Source organism: Orcinus orca, chromosome 14 (genome assembly GCF_937001465.1).
Source record: "Orcinus orca chromosome 14, mOrcOrc1.1, whole genome shotgun sequence".
Classification (NCBI taxonomy): domain Eukaryota; kingdom Metazoa; phylum Chordata; class Mammalia; order Artiodactyla; family Delphinidae; genus Orcinus; species Orcinus orca.
In genome coordinates, this window is record NC_064572.1 from 81,989,566 (window position 1) to 82,014,739 (window position 25,174).

A 25,174-nucleotide genomic window follows, 5' to 3' on the forward strand; every position below is an offset into this window, starting at 1 on the left:
CCCAGCCGCTGCATTTACTGTGCGATGCGATGATACAATTCTTCCCTCTTGTCACTGCCCTGACATCTCATGTTGTCTGGGGGGCCCCAGGGCATCCTCCAAGTCCCTAAGTAGGTTGAGTTGAACAACTCTGCAGTGGGTTAGAAAATGCTCTGCCATTCACGGGATGAGATTTTGCATTGAATAGCTACTGAGTAACCCCATGTAGAAGCAAGAATAGGATGTGTTTCTACCTGCAGGCGGCCATGTCGACTCACAGCATTGGGCTTACTGGGATTTTTGAGTTATGCTGATACTGGGTCCCTTGGCTTTAAGTAAAAGGAGGGGTGAGAAACCCACCCAAATCCCTAAAACCTTTTCGACATCCATAATGTCCCATTTCTGCCAACCAGAATCTCATGCCAGTGATTTGCTCAACAGCTGGGTGATGACATGCTTTTTGGGTGCGATATATACACTAGGCCATTAGTCTGCAAGCAGCAGTTGTCAGCTTTGTTCCCATTTAGAGTAATTTTCTCACTAATATGGCATATTCTTCAGGGATAAAATGCATTTTCCAGCCAGATAGTCCCCCTAATAGTCAAGTTGGTTTAATGATCAGATTTCAGCCAAAGGGAAGGTAAGCCTGTGATTGCTGCTGGTTGTATATTGAAGCTACCCAAAATGAAAAGGCTTATTTTAAAACACATTCACATGAACAGATTCCTTTCCAGATAAATGAAGCTCATTTGAGGGAAAACTGAGGCACAAATTTAAGAGCTAAGTAAGGTACTTAGAACCTTTTGGTGCAGAGCCACAGATAGGTCTGTATTTTTGAAGCGTGATGATGGATGGTGGGGTTTTAATAGGGGCCGTGATGACCAGTGAGCTACGAAAAGGGCAGGTGTCTTCAGGTCAACTGTCCCTGAAATGGCAATGTATTTTTTTCCCCTCCACGTTTAGGCCTTGAATATTCAAATCAATTAAACAATTAATTCCCACCCTGCAAACCTGCATGTCAAGCTTCAGCCTGTGGCCAATTTATTTGGTTGAATTATAGCCCCCCTGAAGAGCAGCGGTTCCTAATGGAAAAGCTGACGGAGTCTTAAGTACATGTGGTGAGTGGAGCTGCTATAATTAACTCTGCTTTGGATCCCCCTCCCCCATTAATATTTTAAAGGTTTTGAATTAAAATAATTACATGAATTTATGAAAAATACTCAAGCACCTAAAGTATTTCTACATTGCCCCAGTCTCTATGGTTCCCTTTCCGGGTGTCACTTGGGTGTGGATTTCACCCTGGTCAGTACCACCCTGGCCCCGCGGTGCGGTACGGGTTGGGGCGAGAAGGGGGGATGGCGGGGGGGGCATTTATTTCTGAAACTGAGACCTCCTTCTTCCTTTACCTCCGTAATCTCAGTGTTAGCAGCAATATGTCCACAACCAGCCTTCTCGTCTTGCTCAGCACGGATGGGTCTTCTTTTTCTCTGTCCTTTTGTTTCTCTTTTCCCTTTATTCCCGCTCCTTTTATTCTCCTGGGACGATACTCTGGAGACAAAGATGATACTCCTTTCTTTTCCCTTCATCACTTTGTTTACAGAACTTCCAAGGCAGTAGAGTGTAGGGACCAGCAAACTTTCTCTGTAAAGGGCCAGACAGGAAAGATTTTAAACTTCATGGATAATATGACCTCTGACCCCGCTCAACTCTGCCATTCCAGCACGAAAGCAGACAAGGATCATATGTAAATAAATGAGCATGGCTGTGTTCCAATAAGGCTTTATTTATGGACATGGAAATTTGAATTTCATGTAAGTTTTACATGTCACAAAATACTTTAAAAAATTTTCTTTCCAACCATTTACAAATGTAAAAACTATTCTTTGCTCCCCAGCCATTTTGAGACCTGCAGCAGGTGGGATTTGGCCCTTGGACCGTAGTTTGCCCACCCCTGGTGTAGTAGCTTGACTAAGAGCATGGCTCTCCATCCAGAGTCAGACTGCTTGGCTGTTTTGGCTGTTGCAACCTTCTAGCTGTGTGACTAAGGACCAGGGGTTAGTCTTCTCTGTGCCTCGGCATGGCCGTGTAGAACATGGAGCTCATGAGGATGGCGCTGTCCTGGGCATCTGGGTTTGATGATTCAATGTGATGACTTACAAGAATCAGGGAGCACGTGGCCTGGCATGTCCTAAAGCAACAGTAGCGCTCACTGAGGGGTATCTCATCTTGCCCTGGCTGTGTGACCTTGAGCAAGTGATCAGATGTTTCTGGACCTCAGATCCCTCATTTATTAAACAAAAAACCCCAAACCAAAAAACCCAGGTTGGACTAGAATATCCAGGTACCACAACTGGCCGCAGGGGACCTGATCCCCCTGGGAATGAGTACTGCAGTTACTGGCATCAGGATGGTGGTCCTTGGGGTGCTTGGCTTCTAAGTGTGCTCCAGTTCTGCCATTGTTAATCAGATATGCCTGAAATACAAGACATTTGGGTCCTGATCTAACATCTCTGGGGTGCTCTTGGGAGAAAGCCCTGGGGTCCCTTGTGTTTGTGACTGGCCCCTGTTTGTTGAGCATCCCTGGCACTGCAGGCATTCTGATGGCTCAGTTACTCCCATGCCTAGCCCTGTGTTATACATGAGGAAATAAACTTAGAGAGGTTAAGACTGACCCCAGATCACTCGGGAATTTGAACCAAGGCTGTCCTGGCTCCAAAACCCAAGCTTTAATCATTCTTTTTATGATTGTTGCTATGTCTATATATCATCTGTACTATTGCCTACTTAATATTTTAAAAATAGACTCACTATTTTTACTTAGGTTGTTTTTTTTTTGGCCACGCTGTGCAGCATGTGAGATCTTAGTTCCCCGACCAGGGATCAAACCTGCATCCCCTGCAGTGGAAGCTCAGAGTCTTAGCCACTGGACCGCCAGGGAAGTCCCTACTTAGGTTCCTTTTTAAAAGACTTCCTTTAAAACCAAATTTATTTTGTACTATGGATTTGATGTGCCATTTATAGCTTAACTAATAAAGATGAAAATAAATAAGGTAAAAATGAGTTCATAATGGGGGCCATTGAAAAAAATCATCTTAAGGAAAATCAGTCGTATATGTCGGCTCTTCAGAAAACGTTGCAGGAGGCTTCTGTGCTCCCAGCTAAGTGTGGCCAGAGGCTTGGCATCTGGCCGGCCCTTTGGATGGCCCGGCCCTTCCTATGAAGGGCTACCATTCCCAATTCCTGGCTGTCTCGTGCTGGGACAAGCACTCGTGAAGAGGCTTCCTCCACCTCCTCCCGGCCTGTCCCCAAAGCCAGCTTCTGCAGCTGCCAGTTAGATTAGCTCCCTAGTCACCAGACTGGATTCTAGAACTGGTCTTGCCGTCCTTCCTGCCACCACCCTCATCCCTAGCACAGACACACGCTCCGGACCGGAATGGTCTTGACTTCTGAGTGTCTAGGTAAATGTCTGTTTTTGGTCTCCCTGCTCAACACCTTAGTGCCAGGGAAAGATTTCCAGATTTCCACTGAAACCTGTGTTCTCCTCCCACCTGGCCTCTTGCCAGCTATGTGGTCTCACTCACACAGGCCCGACCCCCTGTGAGCCTCTGCCTGCTCAACTGCAAAATAAGAGTATTTAATAACACCTGTTTCCCAGAGATCTCATGAGAACGTACAAGAGAAATGCCTTGAAAGTGCTCTCGAAGGAAGAGGAAGCACTGTGGACTGGTGAAACGCAGAGGCTCTGGAGACAGACCTGCGATCCAACCCATCCCCTGCCCCCCGCCCCTGACCTGACCCCCCGGCAGTGTAATCTGGCACGTGATAATGTTGATGATAGTCTGACAATGGAATAATAGATCCCCCAGCACCTCCTTCGCTGGCTTCCTTTCCCCCGTGGCATTGCTTTGGCTAAACATGGCTCCCCTTTGGATACATCCGCAAGTTGACTCTTCCCCTGGAACCCTGGAGACGTCCAAGCAATGAGGTTGAACGGCCACAGCCTCCCACCTGCCCCCACCTGTCTGAGAAAGCAGGAGGGACATCCCTCTGCCACTCCACATGGGCCAGACCCCAGCCCCGTGCTACCATTGACTCATACTTGAATCCAACTCATCTTGATTTTATGAGAACCATCCCTGAAAATCCCCATGTTCAAAAGACGACACCGGGGAACCATGGAGCAGGCTCGTGATTTGAATAATCAGCCATTTAGTGACATGTCTAGCCTGGTTTAATGACTGAATCAGTGAAAGTATGACCCTGAGTGCCGGTTAACTTTTAAAATAGCTGTGCCCACTGCATGACGCAGCCAACAGGAAGCCATTAAGGCGCTAGCAATTACCACTTCCATCCATCGGCGAAGTCCCTATTTTATTTTAATCTGTGTAAGTGCATTTTCTGCACGAGGTTAAAATATAAATCCCTTCTCCTGAACAAGACTGGTTTTCTGGCTGACTTGAGAGCACAATTTACAACTGATTTAATTTGTTCTTCGCAAACATTCCTAATGACATTACCCCGGTGCATATACAGACTGCTTCCTCTTATTCCATTAACTCCCAAATCGGGTTTAAAGACCATATTGATGCTAGATGTTATTATGGGTGATTATCAAAACAACAGACAACTCGGCAAAGTGTTTACTAACTGGTTTATATATAATTTCTGTAATAACGACAACAGATGGTAATGCTACAAACACTAAATCACGCTTTTCGCCGCTGAAACAAATTGGCAGCCTGCAGTACAGAAATGGTGTACGTAGCTATATACAGATGTTTCACTCATCAGCTATAGTGTTCATCTTATTAGGAAATGGGTCTGTTACCGCTATTACAGGTAATCTTTCCATTTACAATTACAAAATGTATATTTTCAATGAAAATGGTTTTCTGCAGCTAAGCTGCCTGAAGGATATTTCCCTCCCCTCCCCCCAATTACCACCCCAGTGACTGTGTGCTGGGGCCAAGCCACGCACAGGGGTGTGTTTGTCCTAGTTAATGGTGGCGGCTGCATTTCAGCTGCGTGGAGATGAGTCTCCTCTCTAAGACCCTCCACCTCTCGTCGGAAAAGCCACGATGCAGCCCCAGGAGGTGAGTCCATCAGTGCTTTAGAAGCAGTGGGTGAACAGGGTGAAAAGCAGCTGAACACGGAGGGGACTCTTCCTCACATTACTGTATGTGGCCTGCAATTCTCCAATCCCCTGAGAAGGAGAGAGTTTTAGATGTGGGCGGGACCCCATCCTTGATAAGCTCCGCCTCCTCCATCTTTTTAGGCTCCATCTTTTGCATGTGGGAAGCGGATTTCCAGAAGGCCCACGGAGGAAGGGACTTGACCAGGTCATGCGGCGGCAGGGCTAGGATGCTTACCGCAGGCCTTGATTGGGGACCACGGTGTTTCTTTTGCCCCATGTGGGACCCTCTGCCCTGCCAGGCACTCTGGGTGCTGCCACGGGGCACCCAAGGCTAAGAGAGACGGCAGCACTCCGAGTCTCCGTGGCCCCATCGTGAGCACCGCACATGCGTTCTTTCACTGAATCTTGCAGCCAGCCCTGGCAGGTGAATACCTCTGATCCTGCCTTCCAGGTGAGGAACCCGTGGGACGCCAGGGTACAGTCAGTTGCCTAGGATCCTGTGAAGCTGTAGGGCTGGGATCTGAACTCAGACTAGTAACTGATTCCAAAGGCGGTGGGCCTAACCACTCAGCAATAGTGCCTTTGCAGAGCTGGGCCTTTGCTCTCTCAGAAAAAACAAAACAGAGCAACACTGAGGTGAACATGGGGCCAAGGGCAGGCTGCACTGGGGGCATTTCTGTCCTCGTAGAGGGACTAGCCTTCAGTTCCTTGACCTTTTGCTTTTCGCATCAAGGTGTCAGCTGATTCCCGGCCAGGACGCTGAAGCCGCGTGTGGGGCTGGTGGGAGAAGAGGTGGCGTGGACGCTGATGGAGTGGGATTGAGAGTGGGGCTCTGGGCCCGCCTGCTGGGCTGTGGCTCAGCTGCTGACCCACCGTGGCCCCTTCAGTGCCTCACCTCCACCTCCGAGGCCTCATCTGCAGAGGAGGACTAACTGTGGTCCCCACCTCCTGACGGCAGTGCAGGATGGAGGCAGGTCCCCATAGTTCATGAACAGGAGGGAGGTGGGGTCTGGTAGTTCATGAACGAACATAGGGAGTCAGAACAATGCTCCGCCCGGAACAGGGGCTCTGAGAGTGTTGCCCATCCGCTGCGGTCACCACTGTTGCTAGGATGACGGCTCTTGGCTTTGGTTGGCCCCTCGTGGGGTTGGGGATGTTTGCCTCTGCTCGTGTGGCCCTCGTTTCTAAGTGCTCCCCACCCCTGGCTCCCAGGACCCCATATTAGTCTTCAGTGACTTTTGGTGAATTCCTTCCTTCCTTCCTCCCTCCCTCCCTCCCTCCCTCCCTTCCTCTCTCTCTCTTTCTTTCTTTCCTACTTGAGGCCCTCCCTGGTCTGAGCCCTGATCACCGAGGTGCCGGGGCTACTACGTGCCTCAGGTCACAGACACAGATGATGTCATGGAGCGGCATGGGTGCATAATACAGACGAGGAAACTGAGGCCCAGAATAGAAGTGGCTCGCTCCAGGTCCTGCAGAGAGAAACCAGGCCTTCTCCCCGACCTCCAAGAGTCATGAGGACAAAAGGGGACCAAGGATGGGTGTGCCTGGGCATGGTAGTCACTCGGGAAGCGTCCAGCCCTGCGCCTCTTCCTGAGATGTGTAACAGAGTGGCCTGCGGGATCCTCGTGGGACCAGGGCTCTATCTGCCACTTCTCTGTGGCTCACACGACCTGGGTTCCCACGGTCCTCACCAGGATGCCCAGATGCCAGGCCAGCAGGGGTTCCACGCAGCTGGGGGAGCGGCCTCTTTCTCGTTTTTTGGAGAGTGGGGCGAAACCTTTTGGTCCCGCCCACAGCTACCTCTGGGGGCAGCGACCTGCCTGCCCCTGAGCCTTGAGCAAGGGCTCAAAACAGCGCCAGAAGGTTTCTGATGCTGGAGACAGGTGAGTCAGAGAGCCTCTCGTTCCCGGGCGCTGCAGGTACTGAGCCAAGCTGGGCTCAGGTGGCCAGAGGCCTCTGCCTCTGGCTGGCCCCTCGTCACCCTTTTATCTGGGTGTTCTGACATGCCTTTGTGTGAAACACATTTCTCGGCTCCTCCTGGGCAATGAGGGCTGAAGGAGACTAAGAGCTTCCTGTGCTCAACTCACGCCCACTGCGGTGGGGACGCCGTAAGGCCCCGTGGAGTCGCCCTGAGGATTGACCCAGGACAGGGCCTCGCCACGCTCCAGCGAGGAGCCAGTCACACGCTTCTCGATGACCACTTTGTGATGGGACAATGAATGGTTTCCTCCCTGTAATTTTCTGCATGGAGGTCTCGCTACTGTCCCCCGGCCACTTCCCTCTGACCTCAGAGGTAGCCCTGTGCCCTGGCCACGCGGCACCTCTTCTCAGCTGCACAATGAGCTACTGTTCTGAGGGCTTGTCACCAAAGAGCAGCGCTGTCCTCAGTGGGCTGGGAGGAAGGCCTCGGTCTGGGTAAACGTCCAGAAGGACCCCGCCTGGGCCTGGGGCCTCATCGGCAAGGCTTCCTGGACCTTCACCTGGCCAGGGCTTTGTCAGGAAGAGAATGGATTCATAGTGTGGGACGCATAGGCCCTTCTCTCGTTTTCTACTCTGGAATTGGTCCTTTGCCTTGGGAGGGCCGGGTAGCTGGTGGGAGAAGCCCTTTGGAAGCGAATTGGAGTTTAAAGCCCAGCTCGTGGCTTATTTGACCTTGGGCACGTAACTTCTTTCTGCCTCAGTCTTTTCATCTTCAAAGTGGGGGTAACAGAACCACCATGTGACGAGTCAGCACAAAAGAGGCTCTCACAAAAGGGAGCTCTTATTATGAGCCATTTCTGTGACCTCCACGAGATTCTTGGGATTATCATGCATTTGACCTTTTTTTCCAGAATCCAAGCCAATGGGAAGGTATAGTACATATCTAGTACATATCTCTAGTACATACCTCTGTTCCTTCCACAGAGGACGTGATCTTGAAAAACTTTCCTTGGCCACATCCTAACCGAACTCAGAGTCATAGACTGACTTGTATGCATTAACCATGTCATAGACTGAGTCATAGAGTCATAGACTGATGTGTATGCGTTAACCATGCCAAAGGAGGAGCCTCTTTGTATTAAACGTAATATATTACTTTGGGGCATGTGAAAATATTACCTGGATTATAGGAAATATTTTACTTCTAGTGAATGAAATTTAATCCCTTATGACAATATTTTCTTTCAATGGGAAAGGTTTTCCTGAGATGCCACCAGATGAAATATTATGACAGAGTAGACTGGAATTTGCCAAAAACACAGGACTGGGAAAAAGTCCTTGCTGTACTCTATCCTAGTCTGGGGACCTTGGGCCTCAGTTTCCCGATCCATAAAAAGGCGGTGGGATGGGGCTGAGGCTCTTCCATACCTAAGGATCTCGAAGCTCTGACATTTCCTGTGTTGGTGACTATTGGGAAGTCCAGTAAGCAGAAAAAATTCCAGTTGTCAGAAGCTGCCTTTGGGACCCACCGTCTCAGCAGCAAGCAGGCTCTGTGACGTTTCTGGGCTGCCTGAGCTGGCTCAGAACCGCCTTGAGTACATGGCACAAGATGACTGCAGTTCTGGCCTGGACCGTGCCATGTTGGCGTAACGAACAGTTGTTGCAAAGTGTATGTAGCAGATCTTAAAAAATACCTCCCAGAGATTATAAAAGACTTTAATTAGAATTCCACAAAGATGGAGTCTGAGGTTCGCTAATTGCCGTTCCAGATATTTTTCAGTGCTCGGCACATCTTCGGAGATACGGGGCGAACAGTGTTTTAAGGCCAGGGTACAATGTGACAACAGTGATAGATATGCTAATTTCTTCATTCACTCCACTTCACTTCTTTTATTCTTTCCAATTAAAGCAAATACTACTGAAACTGTAATTAAGCCAGGGCTGGGCCCTGACTGCCTGCCGTTTTAATGAAACCCTATTTTCTTTTCTTTCTGATGGCCACATGTGGTGCTCGATGGTCAAACACATGCCCTGCTATAGTGTCCCCAGCAAAACTTAATTTTGGCCTGGTAAGATGGGGGCCATCTTTCAGTGTGTAAGGCTCCACCTGTGAGGCCACACTAGGAGGAGAAACACCCACAACTCCGACCATCCATCTGGAAGGAGCGAAATGCCTTCGCCAAGAGCTCCAGCGTCCTTTCATTCTGGTACTGTTTCCATTTCATATGCAGCGTGTTAGTGAAACTCTAGTGGCTTAACTAAGCTGGCTGTTAAAATATGGGCAGTTTGGAGCCCGGGAAATATATATTCTTGACAGATGTTCACAAGCTAGAGAGCAGTTTTAGAGACAAAGTAGCGGAAGAACATTTTACTTCTCTTTGGCATTAATTCGAGAAAGAAGTTTTTCATGAAATGTCTTTCTCAGGTGATTCTTGCACTTACGGCCCGCTCACTACAAATTGTGAATATTCACTCAAGAACCTGGCCTCAAATCATCTTAAGGTTTCCATGCAGACTCCTGGATGCCCTCATCTCTTTGTATAAGAAAAGTCATAGAGAAGATTGGATTCTCTTTACAGAGATTCTCTTTACCTCTCTGTAAGGAAGGCATTACTTGTTCAGAAAAAAACCAATTAGTTGTTGCTTCGTGGTCACTTGCATCCCTGCTGGCACTGCTCAGGGTCAGGGAGAAGCCTGGTTCTGAGATGCTGCAGGGTTCTGGAAGCAAAGTAGCAGATGGTATCTTGAGAGTGGTTGCCAGGGCAAAATTCCCTGGAAGAGAGAAAATTTGGAATTGCTTAAAAAGCAAGGGTAAGTTGTCTTAAAGCTGCTATTCCCAGGGCTGACCCCCCAAAAGCAGAGCATTTAAGGCTGTTTCCCCACGAAGTGTGGGTGAAATAGAAGGAACATGGCTTCTCTTTCATAACATCTATTCAGAAAGAGCTGGCTTCCTATCTGGGCAACAAAATCCCTCCCTTCTCACTTGCTTTGCCTTCATTTCATCTTTCAGGAACCATACCTATAGAAACAAGCCATTTTTGAGAACCCCTCAGAACCAGTGACCTTTTTACAGATGAAGAAGAAAGCCAGATTTTTAAAATTGGTTTTTAAAAAATTGCATGTACTTTTGACAGAGACGAAAGACCCTTCTCCTGGGTGTTATCTCTGACATCTTCCTTGTTAGGACCAGAGAGAGAAAAAAATGGACCCCAGGAACGGAGCTGCAGGGACCCTAGAAAAAGGGGACACCATCACGCCACCTTCGAGTTCCGTCAACTGTCAAGTTAATTAGGACGAAATTAAAAACACATTTGCCAAGATGTTCCGTAGCCAAACCAGTTAAATAGAGATTTTAACAAAATTGAAAGCATATTATACTGAGATTTGTGGATCCTGGCCCGGTGAGTGAGTGCTGAAAGTGTGATAAAATAACAAAATTGCTGCCTAATAATCTATAGAATAATATTGTCAACTAATGGATTATAATAAAATAAAAGCTGTTATTAGGGTAAAACATTATAACAAAAAATCCAACTTTTATTTGCAGCACCTCCCCCTTAATGGTTTTGAGCATTTTGAAAGGTAATTTAAACAAGTACATTGTATCCTTATTGAAACTGCTTCATCTCGCTGGCTGCTGAAAATGGCTTTAACCATCTCTCTGAACAAAAGCACCCCTAATAAGACAACAAAAAGCCCCAAGCAATGGCCCAGCAGCTTCGCGCTCTGGCGGAGGAGCAGAGCCTCTGAGGCAGCAGCTTTCTCCCTGCTTGTAATTAGATGAATTAAAAGGACAAAGTGGTTAATGTAACTGTTGTCCCGGGGGTGGGAGTGGGGTGCCCAGCCCTTTTCATCCCGTCCATTTCAGACAAGAGCCTGTGGCTTCTGCTTCAGCAATGCGGAGAAGAATGTTGGCGGGGAGGGAAATTAACAAGCTTAATCTGCAAGGAATCTGCTCTGAGTCATGGATGAAATGTATCTCGAGCAACGAAAGGCTAGTCATTCCTGCTTCCTTTTATATACCTAATAAAACTTACAATAAATTAACTGCATTCTAGTTTGCAGCCAGGCTTTAATCAGAGATGAGGCGCCGGGGTAGTCAAATTACAAGGAGCCTTCAACTGGTGCATTTCAGTCATGTAGGAAGGAGGGTGGGGTCCACGCTAATTAGCCTTCCTTCCGATGTTGACATTCGAGTACTGGTTCATCATTGGGGTTCATGTTTTTCAGTAACAGGGTAGTGAGAAGGCAGGTGCATCCAGGTCACTTGACTGCGGGGGGAGTAGAGTTCTTGGGAGAAAATCTTTGCAAGACAAATTGATTCTCTTATACTTCGACATCTAATTGATTCCATGACGTCTCCTTGATTAACTCTGCACATTGTATTCTATGAGCACATTGTAACTTTGCACATTGTATTCTATTCTGTTCTTCACGCTGACCTATTAGCAATGCTACCATCGTGGTTATATCTCACCGTAAAAAGGAAAATGAATTCTCGTTCAGGTCCCGAGTTCCATTCTCTGTGGAACTGGGAAAGTGACCCAGTTGGGTGCAGTGCCTGAGAAACTCCAACAAGTGTGGCAGGATCAGTGAGAGGGATAAACTCCATCCCTGCCTGCCATTTTGTACTCTTGGCCTAACCTTGACTCAAAACAGCAACATGGAGCCTTCCTTGACCTGTGGGCAAATTATGACTTTGTTTTATTATAAAAAATAGAAAGTGGAAAATTAAATTCAGTAGCTCCAATTACTAAATGATTCATCTGGCTGGTTAATGAAGCTGCACATTATGCTAACAAGATAAAGGCAAAGAATAACATGTGGGGATCGGTGGCTACAGGCCAGCTGTGCATGGCGCCGTTGAAAACGCGCAGCTGAAGAGCCTGTACCTGGAGATGGATGGCGTGACACGGGGAGCTGGGGCGGGGGAGCCAGAAGGGGGAGGCACGTGCTGGTGGGGGGGGGCATTTGCTTCTCAGAGAGACCTGAGGAGGCTAAGTCAGGGGCTGACAACACTCCAGGGGGCTGGGGTGAGCCTTTTTGGTTGTGTGAAGGGCCAAGCCTTCAGTGGGAGACCTGTGCCGCTGACGGAAGCAGTGCCGGGTTATCCGGGGAAAGGCTGGGCTCAAGGCTGAAGGCCCCTCGAGGCTCTGGAACTTCAAGTAGCCCTCAGGTTGGGGAGATGGGAGCATTAGGAACAGAGAGACTGTGGGAAGGGTCCATGCTGTCTGTGTTCTCAGCCATTTCCTAAGCCATTGTTGGGATCTAGGCTCACAGAGGTGAAGGATGGGGCCCTGGATTGATCCCTGGCTCCTCCAGGTCCCAGCTTTGGAAACTCAGCAGGGCATGCTTTTCCTCATCTGTAAAATGGGCACAATCACAGCAAGCACCTTGTAGATCTAAGTATTATCATTTGTTTCGGTGTTGTTAGCAGTAGTTATAGTCATATAGCTATCATATCCCGCAACCCCCCCACCCACCTTGGGCCTCTACCGCAGCACGTGTTTCCCAACACTTTTGTTCTGATGACATCCTTTGTCCATGTTTCCGGGGGCGGGGGGCACTCAGGTAACCCTAGTGCCCTCCACACTTCTGAGCCCAGGGAGGCCCTTGATGAACACTGCTTATGTAAGGACATTTCCAGATTTTCCCATTTACTCTGCTGAGCAAGCACTTGGGTCATTTCAGAAGGTGCCAACAAGAACAGGTCTGTCCTCTCACCAGACTTACTGTCTCCACTTTGCTTTTTGGAATTCTGGTTCTTACTCTCGGGTTTTCCCGGGTACTCGCTCCTAGGCTGGCCTCCAGCTGCTTTCCCAGCGGCCCTCAGATGACTCTGTTATTCCCACTGCTTGAACGGAATCAGCCTGATCCTCATTCTATAAAAAAATACTCATCAGATAGCAAGAATAACCTCAATTTTAAAGGCAACCTATTCTATGCTGCATGGTGAAAGGAACCTGGGATTTTGAATTTGCATCTCAGCCCCCTTGTGAGCTGTGGGACCTGAGCAAATCCCTTCACCTCTTGGGGATTGGTGACAATGATGTACCTTGCTTCTGTCAGGTGGTTGTGAGCCAGGCTCTTTGGAAATGGTGAAGTGTTAGGTTATGTGTCCATGTCCGCATGTGAGTTCTCTTTCCCATTCTCTGGAGTGGTGGGAAAGTGGAGCATGTGTTATGTTTATCAAGTGCCTGCTTCCTAGAAGTTGGGCCCAGGGACTGGGCCAGTGAACTTGCAAATCACCCTTAGCTTTGACGCTTCCTGCGTCATGGGCGCAGCACCCAGCACCCAGCACAGTCAGCCCATTGCTTGTGCAGAGGAGCAATGCCAGGTGAACCCTGCCTAGAGGTTTGCCTCCTGCATGCACCTGTCAAAGCCCCCTCCCCTCTGTGAGGATTAGAGCCTGTATTACTTTCATTGTCATCAGAATTGTCCTAGCTCAGTCATAATCGTCTCAACCGTGACTGGCTGAGCATTTACTGTGTGCCGAGACTTTAGGCCTCAACGACAGGTTAAGAGAATTCAGGCATTCCTTGCTCCCAGTTTGGAAAGACTTGTTTCTCTCTGTCTCTAAGGTACAAAAGATAAGCAAGACATCTTAATCCTGGGGAGAGTGTGAGTCAGAGAAAGTTTTGGATACCTGAGGTTCACCCATACCTCCCACTGCCATCACGCTTGCTAACAGCCCATGCTCCAAGTGTTGCAAGACCAGGATGGTAATCGAGGGGCAAAATTTGGGGCTGGGGGTCTCTGGACAATTCTGAATATGGCCAATAATTGTGGCGATCTGGCTTCTGTAGTCATTAACTATCTTTTTACTAAAAGATTATAATTTTGCAAAGTTAATCCAATTAACAATGTGAGTGGACTTAGGATGTTGTGTAAATGGTCATTGTTTAATTGAAGTATAGTTGGCATACAATATTATATTGGTTTTAGGTGTACAATGTGTTGCTTTGACATTTATATACATTACAAATTGATCACCACGCTAAGTCTAGTAACCGTCTGTCACCATACAAAGTTATTACAATAATACTGACTATATTCCTTATGCCGTTCGTTACATCCTCATGACTTATTTATTTTGTAACTGGAAGTTTGTATGTCTTAATCCCCTTCATCGATTTTGCCCAATCCCAGCGCTCTCCCCTCTGGCGACCACCAGTTTCTCTTCCTTCATTTCTGATTTTATCTATTTGGGCCCTTTCTCTTTTTTCCTTGATGAGTCTGGTTAAAAGTTTGTCAGTTTTGTTTATCTTTTCGAAGAATTAGCTCTTAGTTTTATTGATCTTTTCTATTGTTTTTTAAGTCTCTATTTCATTTATTTCTGCTCTGATTTTTATTATTTCCTTCCTTCTACTAACTTTGGGTTTCGTTTGTTCTTCTTTTTCTAGTTCCTTTAGGTGTAAGCTTAGATTGTTTGAGGTATTTCTTGTTTCCTGAGGTAGGCCTGTAGCACTATAAACTTCTCTCTTAGAACTGCTTTTACTACATCCCATAGATTTTGGAACATTGTTTTTTCATTTGTCTCAAGGTGTTTTTTGATTTCCTCTTGGCTTTCTTTGTGGATCCATTGGTTCTGTATATATCTATTAAATTCACCTGATCTAACATGCTTAAGGCCAATGTTTCGTTATTGATCTTCTGTTTGGATGATCTACCCGTTGACGTAAGTGGGGTATTAAAGTCCCTTACTGTTATTGTAACACAGTCAATTTCTCCCTTTCTGTCTATTAGTATTTGCTTTATATATTTAGGTGCTCCTATGTTGGGTACATAGCTATTTACAATTGTTATGTCCTCCTGTTGGATTGATTCTTTGATCATTATGTAGTGCCCTTCTGTGTCTCTTGTTTTGAAGTCTATTTTGTCTAAGTATTGGTACCTGGCTTTCTTTTCATTTCTATTTGCGTGGAATAATTTTTTGCATCCTCTCACTTTCAGACGGGGTGTGTGTGTGTGTGTGTGTGTGTGTGTGCCTTTAAATCGGCAGTGAGTCCCTTGTGGGCAGCATGTATATTGGTCTTGATATTTTAAATCTATTCAGCCATCTGTGTCTTTTGATTGGAGCATTTAGTCTATTTAAATTAATTATCAGTAAGTATGCACTTATTGACATTTTGCTACTTGTTTTCTGGTTGTTTTTGTAATTCTTATCTGTTCCTCTCTTCTCTTGTTCTCTTCCCTGGTGATTTGATGACTTTCTTTAGTGTTATTTCGTATTCCTTAAGCTTTATTTTGTGTGTGTCTGTTATAGGTTATTGGTTTGCAGTTACTGAGTTTCATACATAACAACCTATGTACATAGCTGTTTATTTTAAGTGGATGGTTGCTTATGTTTGAGAGCACCATAAAATCATTAAATTTTTACTCCCCCACCAGGTTTTATGTTTCTGACATCATATGTTATGCCTTTTAACTTTGTGTATCACTTAGCTGATTATTTTAGATATAGATGATTTCACTACTTTTGTGTTTTAACCTTCATACTACTCTTATAGGTGGTTGATCCACTACCTTTACTATATGTTTGCCCTTACTAGCAAGATTTTTTTTCTTTCATAGTTTTCTTGTTTCTAGTTATGGCCTTTTATTTTCTGTTTAAATTAGTCTCTTTCATATTTCTTGTAGGATCAATTTGGTGGTGATGAACTCCATTAGCATTTGCTTGTCTGGGAAGCTCTTTATCTCTCCTTCAATTCTGAATGATAACTTTGCTGAGTAGAGTATTCTTGGTTGTAAATTTTTTCTTTTCCGTGCTTTGAATATATCGTGCCAGTCCCTTCTGGCCTGAAAATTTTCTGCTGAAAAATCAGCTGATAGTCTTATGGGGGTTCCCTTGTATATAACTAGTTGTTTTGTTTTGTTTTTGTTTGTTTTGTTTTGTTTTTGTTTTTTGTGGTACGCGGGCCTCTCACTGCTGTGGCCTCTCCCGTTGCGGAGCACAGGCTCTGGACGCACAGGCTCAGCAGCCATGGCTCATGGGCCCAGCCGCTCCGCGGCATGTGGGATCCTCCCGGACTGGGGCACAAGCTTGCGTCCCCTGCATCGGCAGGCGGACTCTCAACCACTGTGCCAACAGGGAAGCCAGGAAATGTGCTTTTGCACACGCAGCTTGGGTGGATCTTGGGTGACTGCTGGGCAGGGCTCTCAGGGAGGGTTGGGCCTAGATTCCAAGTTCTGAGCAAAGGTTGGGCATTCAGCCCAGTCCTGTAGTCCAAGATGTCTACACACAACACAAGAGTCAAAGCTTCAGGGACAGAGTGGGCAGTGGGTCTGGGGCAGGGGGCCAGGCAAGGGCAAGGCTCACCAGTTGGTGAGCCCCGGAGTGAGGAGACTGCAGCTCTAGAGAGTGCGAGGTTGTCCTCCTTGACCTCCTTTTGGTATGTCCATGACCTTCAGCTTGCAGGTGTTTGACAGGGCCCTGGTGCCAGAAAGGGGATTCCATGGGCCATAGGAAATCCTGATTCTGGGATGCAGGAGCACGCGCTGACTTCCAATACCTGCTTCTGCTTCCTGGTAGGAAGGTGGATCGCCAGACCTTTCATCTCAGAGACTGGACTTTCAGGGGTGCAGGAAAGGGGAGTCTGTAGGCTCTAGGCTACAACAGCTGCTCTTGCGTAAAAGCAAAATCAGGACTGGTGGAGGGAGCCATCTTCAGACGTGTCCTTGGTGGTTTTAACGCTCACAGACGAAGTGGATGCTTCTGATTGAGGCCCTGCTGTGCTGATGCCTGACTGGTTATAACAGAAACCAGTCATTAAGGCTCCGATAGTTCAGTCCCACTGCGAAATGGCTTGTTCCTTGGCTCCCAGTTAGGAAGCTGATTGATCAGAGGTGCGCGGGAGGGAACGCATAGGGAGTGACTCAGCAGTTCCCTGAGGCTCTTGTGCAGGCCTACAGCTGGCTTCATTTGGGCTGCTGTCACCCATTTGTAGTTCTAGAAGTTTGAAAAACATCTGCTGTTTGTCTTTCCCCTCTGTCTAGAGATCTTTCAGCAATGCCCTTCTTGGGTGTGAAAAGTTCCCTCTGAGATGCTCTGGAAGCAGACACTGGGTCACCGTTCCTTCCCTTCCCTCCTCTGATCACCTTCCAGAGCCCCCACTGAGCAGCCAGCTGGCAGTGCCCTGAGGCTCCGGAAAAGCTGGACTGTGGGCACGCAGGTCCTCTGAACTCTGGTCGGCGTGGGCAGTCCACTCCTTTGGCCTCACCTAATGGACCGGCTATAACTACAAGCCACAAATGTTGCAGAGAGATCTTGGGTACCAGCTACCACTACTCTCTGTTCTTTAAATGCCACTGGTAGGTAGGCTGAGGAGCAAAAGCAAATACTCCCGGCGCTCGCTGTCCTGCTGCCTGGGCTGCTTCATCGACTGGCAGCTTATCTGAGAGGCGTGCCTCAAAATAGCAACCCTCTCTGTCCTCCATTTTTTTTTTTTTTGCCGTACGCAGGCCTCTCACTGTTGTGGCCTCTCTCGTTGCAGAGCACAGGCTCCGGACGCGCAGGCTCAGCGGCCATGGCTCACGGGCCCAGCCGCTCCGCGGCATGTGGGATCTTCCCGGACCGGGGCACGAACCCGTGTCCACTGCATCGGCAGGCGACTCTCAACCACTGCGCCACCAGGGAAGCCCCCTGTCCTCCATTTGTATTTTCCTCCAGGATGCTATCACCACCTGGCATCCTATGTGTTCCACCTACCTATCTGTTTCTTGTGTGTCTCTCCTCACTAGAATTCAGGCTCCATGAGGGCAGGGCTTTGGGTTGACTTGCTGCTGTATTCCTGACACCTAAACACGGTCTGGCATGCGGCATATACTCCATAAAGATCCGTTTAAGGAATTCATGATTGGGCTTAAGGAGAATATGGGGCATAATAGGCCCCGGGTGGCTGTGTTGAAGTCCTAACCTATTCTTCCACAGAAGCTGCCTTTGGTTATTTCCAGCCTGCGTGTTGGGGACTGGGGCTTTTTAAAATTTTATTATTTATTTATTTACTTATTTGGCTGTGTTGGGTCTTCTTTGCTGTGCATGGGCTTTCTCTAGTTGTGGTGAGCAGGGGCTACTCTTCGTTGCGGTGCGCGGGCTTCTCATTGTGGTGGCTTCTCTTGTTGTGGAGCACGGGCTCCAGGCGCGCGGGCTTCAGTAGTTGTGGCACACGGGCTTCAGTAGTTGTGGCACACGGGCTCTAGAGCACAGGCTCAGTAGTTGTGGCACATGGGCTTACTTGCTCCGCAGCATGTGGGATCTTCCCGGACCAGGGCTCGAACCCGTGTCCCCTGCATTGGCAGGCGGATTCTCAACCGCTGTGGCACCAGGGAAGCCCCTGGGGATGGGGGCTTTGGGCCCGGCATTTCCTGCTGTGGAGCATCCTCGGCTCACCACACATGCCGCCATTTAGACTGTACAGCTATTTAGTGAAAGGGCAAGAAAATCATAAAACTCCTGCTAAGGCCAGAGAGATAACGGGTCAAAATGAAAGCAGCCCGCCCAGTCCAGCCTGGCTGAGTTTCTCACTCAGTTTATCTGTTTTATTCATTCAGCAAATATTGGGTGTCTCAAAGGGGGAGGCACTGTGCTGGGTGGGCCCTGGGGGCATAATAAACAGAAGTGGGGTGCTTCACCCCTACATTGTGCTTGCATTCCATAGAGGAGGAAGGCCCTGATTAAAAAAAATCACACAACCCAATACATTTTGTCACCTTATCGTCGGGGCAAGGAGGAAAAGCAGACAGGGCTGTGCTACTGAGTCCCGGGAGCCTGACGGCACCAGTGGTGGAGGTTCTGGGCAGCCTTCCCCGAGGAGTGACGTTTGAGGTGAAATCTGAAGAGAAGCAGCTAACGAGGCGGGGTGGTGGTGGTGGGGCCATCAGGGGAGAGCTTTCAGGCACAGGTCACAGTATGGGGAGGCGCAGAGACAGGAAGTATCATGGCACACCTGAGGAATTAAGCAAAGACAGCACGTGCTTCCCACCTTCAGCCTGATCCTTACGGAGACACCTGCTTCTTTCTTGCTGGGGTCGAGATTTGAAGGTGAACTTGCCTTTTCCCAAGCTTCCTGAACTTAAATATTTGTGCCTCTTCCCGAATGTTCTTGGCACCTTTTGGAAAAGCCATGCCTTCCTTACACCCCTTCTGCCTGGGAAAAGCCCTACGCAGGGAGGAACTGGTAGCCAAGCCTCTCTCCGTGGATACCTTTCTGTCTCTGCACTGTAGCTGAGTTACACCCCAGAGCTTCCGGAAATCCCTCCAGTGACATCTCGGCTCCATTTCTTGAGGAAATGTTCAGTTCAAGGGTAATGGGCTGGAGGTGTGAAAACAAAAGCCGCCATCGGTTGACACAGCGATGCCCCTTTTACTGACCGAGCGATAGAGCATGGAATTAACATTCTAGAGCTTCTAACATTAATATATGAAATATAACATCCCAACTGCATGCTAATTATTTAGTAATATAGTTAGTTAGGTCTGAGTTGTGAAAATCCTGACCAGGGTAATTACAGTGCGTAATACTGTAATTAATGGCATTAGAAGATCCGTTTTCTGAAAATTAGATTCTCTCTGTGACGGTCATGAGCAACGGCACCATCTGGGTGGAGGGAGAGGGTGGCTTTCTCAGGGACCAAACTTGACCTTGGTGGCTATTTCTAACCAACTGTCATTGACCGCCTGGAGGAGAGGAGCACTTGCCCCACAGACCACCTGGCTACAAGGCTAGAGACGATCCCTAAGTCACGGCGGCATCTTTCTAGCAGCGGGGCCTGTGTGGGTGTATCATGCCTGTAGGTGGTGAAGGGCAAATATGTTCTAATAATATGGTCTCCACTTTTGAAGAGCGCTCAGCCATTCACCCATTTCACAGAGGTGTTTCTTGAGCCCCTGCCGACTACCAGGCTCAAAGTGAGAGCTCCTGCCCCAGCGTTGCTTCTCGGTGGCAGGACAGGCAGGCAAGGGAGCAGGCACTGAGCTCTAAGTGTGAGTGCAGGGTGTGCACGGCCACGTCTCCATCCTGAGCACCACCCAGGCCTGAGAGAGTGGCCCCTGGCCTGGGGTTCTCAGACATCTAGAGAACCAGGGAGCTTGAACACAGTTGGGAGAGCAACACGTGGCTGGTTGGAAACCCTTGGTCACAGCAGACTGGTGCTTGGGAGACAATGCTTTTGTGTGATGAATGTGATTTTTCAATTTTAAACTAGCTGTTTTGGCTTGGTGTGGACAAAACTCCAGGGAAAGCAATAATTAAGTATTGAACCATCTTCTGCGCTGACGCAAACAACCTTGGTGACTGCAGGTCCTGTGCTATGTCACTGAATGGCTGATTTGATCACAAATCCTCCCTCACCGGTGGAAACGTCTGAAGAAGGACCTGTTAGTTCAGACTAGTGGCTGCTGATCTAGGTGCCCTTGTTAATCTGTACCACAGCCTTGTTCTCTTTTACAACAGATGTCTTTCACATAAGGACAGGATCCCTGCCATAGCCTAATTTGTGCAAATTCAAGACTCTCGCTCTCTTGAGTAAAGGCTAAGATAAATGGAAGTGGTGAGACACCACGAAGCTTTGTTGTAAGTGTTTCCTACTTGAGAGGGGAGGTGGTCTGCGGTGGTTATTGGCCGTGTGTGTCCAGCATCCTTTCCTTTACCCTCCTTTTGTGGGGACGGTCCCTCTTTCCTTTGGAGACCCCCTTCTCCACCCATGCAGTCGTGGTGGGTCTGCGACCCTCGGTGTGCTGCCCCCTCCTGGCCATAGGGGGAAGTACATGACCTAGGAGGTCCAGGGGCAGCAACGCACCATCTTGACACGTGAGGAATCCTAGCAGTGGACGTGTGAGTAGAGCTGGGTGCCCCAGGGTCCGGCCCCAGGGCTGATGTAAAAATGGGAGAAAAAAGAAAGTCTCTCTCTTTCTCTGTGTCTCTCTCTGTTGGGCTGGCTTAGCTGGGGCTGCTGGTGGTCATGTTCCCCACCTGTGGGGAGGGACCATCTGTGGCAGGAGCGAGGAGAAGCAGAGGCAAGGGGAAATGTGAGGCGGGTGGTTAGCTGGCTGAGTGGCTGAGTGGGAGAGAGTGTTAGGATGGAGAGATGGGGAGAGAGAGGTAGAAAGAAAGACTAACAGAAGATGCAGAAGCCCCTCCATTCACCCCCATCTTCCCACCCACACACAGCTGGGGTGCAGACTCAGTCCCCAAGGTACTAATTCTTTAGCACACACTTAATTTGGGTTCCCCAATATCCCTTATACCCTGATGAATCTCCTTTATATGCACAGTAGTTGGAGGAAGGTGGTGCTCACTTGAGAACAAAGGAGTTCTAACCACTCTGAAGAAGCCACAAGAAAGAGAATGTCTTTTAGTTGAGTGATGTCACAAGACATCTTCAGAAGGGATGCAGTGCTTCAAAGATTCTAGAGCATCAGTTTTGGAAAGGACCAGAGCTGCCATCCTATACAGTAGCTTTGTGGGATTTAAAAGATATTTCTTGAAAAACATTTGGTGGTCATGAAAGTGGGAAAAGGTGGATGAAATAAGCTGTTTAACAAGTTTATTGCAGGACTTCTCAGAGCCTTTACAGTGCTGAGGAGCAGTGAACGTCTGCAAGAGGGGAGTAGAGAATGCAGCATTTCTCAAAACATTTAAACGCGAGAGCCTTTTAAAATTCGTTAACATCGCGCAGTCGCAATGTAGTTCAAAGTCGTTCAAGTCACTCCAGTGGCTGAGACTTGGATTTTGAAGCCACACAGCTGGAACACAGTTACCATCTGACCCGGAAGCCGGGGCCCTGTAAGAGCTCTACCATCGCTTTCCACCTTCTCTCCTGCAAGTGTGTTGTGGAAAACAGACATCCAGACTTGACAAGGGGTGCCCTACTGGCGAGACCCTCGCTCTGAGCAAAGGTGGTGTGTGTCTCTGGCAATGACATGAAAGCATTGGCTGGGACACAGAGTGGCCAGGTCTAAAAGTGATTTCCCCAGAGCATTCTCATCTAATTCTAACAAGCGGAGTGGGTCCCAGGAGAGCAGGGTCTAGGTGACGTATGGCCACCGTTACGGCACCCAGTTGGCCAAATGTCTTCAGTGGTGATGGGCGTTCACCTGGAAGGGCATTACCGCAGGCATTGGAAGCGCCCCCTAATTTTAGAAACACTAAATAATTCATATCGGCCACCGAGAAAAAATTCAAGGCCAGTCTGTGTTAACTCACCCAGAGTGAACTTTGACTTATTACTGTTGTTGCTGTTTGGCGCCATGGAACAAGTTATGGCAAAAGAGTGGCTTTGTGTTTCTTCTCCTGCAGATAAGAAATGAGGAGATCCCTTGTGATGGTGTATTACTGTTCAAATAGGGAAAACAGTGCAAAACCCAGTGTTTTTTCTAAAAGAGAAAAGTGAAAGATTTACATTTTTGAGTCAATATTTCTCAATCTAATACTTACATTTATGCACACGTGTGTATGTAGTTCATTGGAGCCGTCCTACGATGGTTATTTGAATGTTTCTTTAGGATTTCTAGCTAGAGAGGCCAGAAAGGCCAGTAGATGCACCATCTCTGTTTATTGCCCTAATAAGGCACAGGGGCTGGGGCCCTTGGTGAACAAAGGGATGCTCAGATGGGCTTCTGGTGGTCCTTTCTCTGAGAGCAGGGAGAACAGCCCCAGTGACTTGGACTATTCAGAACCCCCCCAAAAAAGGAAGGAGAAGAAATCCACTTTTGGATTATTTATTATAATTATTCAGACACAAGCCCAGGGGCTGGAATGCACTTGAGGAAGCCCCAGTTTGGTGGCCCCGATGTCGTTCCCTAAGAGTTTTCAGGAGTGGGTGTGAATCAGTCAACTGGAATGCCTCTCACAAACGGGACAAGAAGACGAGGACAGTCACGGGGCTCCACCTGGAAGTCGGAAGACTAGTATGGAATATAAGCCACCTAGGCTGGATACATGCATCTTAGATGATATTGTGGGTCCCTTTAGAGGCAATTAGCATCATGACGTACGATGACAAAAAGTACAATAAGACAACAACTACAACAATAACAACTAACGAGGAAGGGGCCCTTTCTATGTGCCTGATGTGGTCAGTACTGGGCACTTTATATGGAGAGAGCTTGGCCTTGGGAGCAGTGTGAACTGGGCTCAAATTTCAGCTCTGCTGCCTCTTACTGACATGTTCGCTGGCGAACCAGCCAACTTCTCTGAGCCTCAGTTTCTCCATTCCACGAACGGAGATAATGAAATCTTCCTTGTAAGTTTATTGTCAAATATAAATCCATGCACATGAGACGATGTAAACCAAGTCCATTGCAGAGCACCTGACACATAGTAGAAGCCTAATAGGGACTTTTCTTCTCTATTGGGAGAAACTATTAGGGCTGATTCTCAATGTCAAATGAAGCTCACCTTGTGAATATTACAAGGTTCAATCTCTGAATGTGCCTGGACTCAGAGCTTGGATCAGGCTTGACAACATGATTTGGCCTGAGCTTAATAATCTGCAGCTGTGGCACCGGAGGGTCTGGGTTGGTGGGTTTTGTTCACTCCCGTTCGACCTGAGCCTGTGTAGAGTGCCAGTACCCACGCTGGGCACGGGGGACTTGTGGATGAATCAGATATGTGGTCCTTGCTTAGCGTAGATGGATCCCGTAAGACCCTCTCCTTTGGTTCTGGACTCGAGAAGTCTAGACTGAAGTGCGTTCCAGCCCCTGGGCTTGTGTCTACAAGGAGAGGGGTGGCAATTGTCTGAATAATTGAGACAAAAGTGGATGTTTTTCTTCTTCCTTTTTTGGGGGGTGTTCTGAATAGTCCAAGTCACTGGGGCTGTTCTCCCTGCTCTCAGAGAAAGGACCACCAGAAGCCCATCTGAGTATCCCTTTGTTCACCAAGGGCCCCAGTCCCTGTGCCTTATTAGGGCAATAAACAGAGATGGTGTATCATAGAGGCCGTTGTCCCTCTGCCAGCACTAAATCATTCTAGTAGCTGCTTGATGGGGTAAAGCAATTATGATGCATTTTTCATTCAATCAACTGAATCAATTAATTGCTTTACTCACATAGGGACCAAAAAAAAAAAAAAAACAAATCCCAAAGCTTTCTTGTTAAACAGTAAGCATGCTAGATAGGCTGCTTTTAAATCCAGCATTTACATGAAATTATCTTCTTATATAATTAACAGCTACCAGTTAATAAACATGCCTCAGATAAAAGAGTAGCCCTATAAATGAACAAAATGAAAAAGCACCATTTAGCAAGTAAAGGTAATAGGCGAAAGCAGGCTCCGTCAGGGCTGAGAGATGTTTCCGGAAGAGCTGTTCTCAGAGGCCATGTGGGCAGCTGAAAATTGAGAGAGAGAGAAAGAGAGAGAGAGAGGAAACCTATCATTTAAATATCTCCTGGATGATAAACATGGTGCCTTCCTTGAGAGATGGGGAGTGGGGGTGTTCCCCTAGAAGAATGCTTCATCTCTTGGTAAATATTTTGTTCCCCCAAATAGGAAAAGGTCAGAATTTCCTGGATTGCCCACAAAAAGGGAAAATTGAGAGTGATGGAGATGCAGAGGCCCTTCCCTAAGCAGTCCTTCAATGTGGTTGGTCAATTACCCTGAGACTAGCTGCAGCATTTGAAATGAAAGGGCCTGCATTACTTCTTGGGAGCTCTTTTGCAAACGAGCATGTCAGAAGAGGCAAGGCTACCGTAGCTGTGGACGAGATTTTACCCAAGGGGATTCTGCAAAGTGAGAGGCAAACCATTCCACCTCTGGGATGCAATATTTATACCTTCATCACGGGAAGGCTCATGACCCTTTTTTTTAGTTGCGAAGGAAAAAAGGATATATATTAATTTTCTTTCTTGAAATAAAATCTCTCTCTTAATGAAGAGGGGAACTCTCAAACATCAGAATGGAATCCAAGATGGGACACCCTGTCTGGGTATTTTGAAGAGGGTGATTCTTCGGCTGCCAATAAGACCTGGCAGAATATTCGAGATACTTGGCAGGGAAATGGCTTTGTGTCAGGTTAGGATGATTTGTGTGATGTTCAGGTGCAGTTATACCCCAGTCCTTCGTCTTATCCCAATAATTCAGGGGCTGTAGGCAGAATGGTGGAGCGCCCTTGCAACTCTGAGAGGTGAAACCGTGTGAATCACAG

At 47.7% G+C, this 25,174-nt stretch overlaps 1 protein-coding gene across 1 annotated transcript in view; it reads left to right on the forward strand.

The window, feature by feature from the left end:
• Positions 1 to 17,823, forward strand: part of PSTK (phosphoseryl-tRNA kinase) — a 329,297-nt gene extending 311,474 nt beyond the window's left edge. Inside the window, exon 6 of the mRNA XM_049696784.1 lies at positions 17,534 to 17,823. Within this exon, the coding sequence (XP_049552741.1) occupies positions 17,534 to 17,808 (275 nt within the window). The 3' untranslated portion in view covers positions 17,809 to 17,823. The remainder of the gene's footprint in view (positions 1 to 17,533) is intronic.
• Positions 17,824 to 25,174: the final 7,351 nt, after the last annotated feature.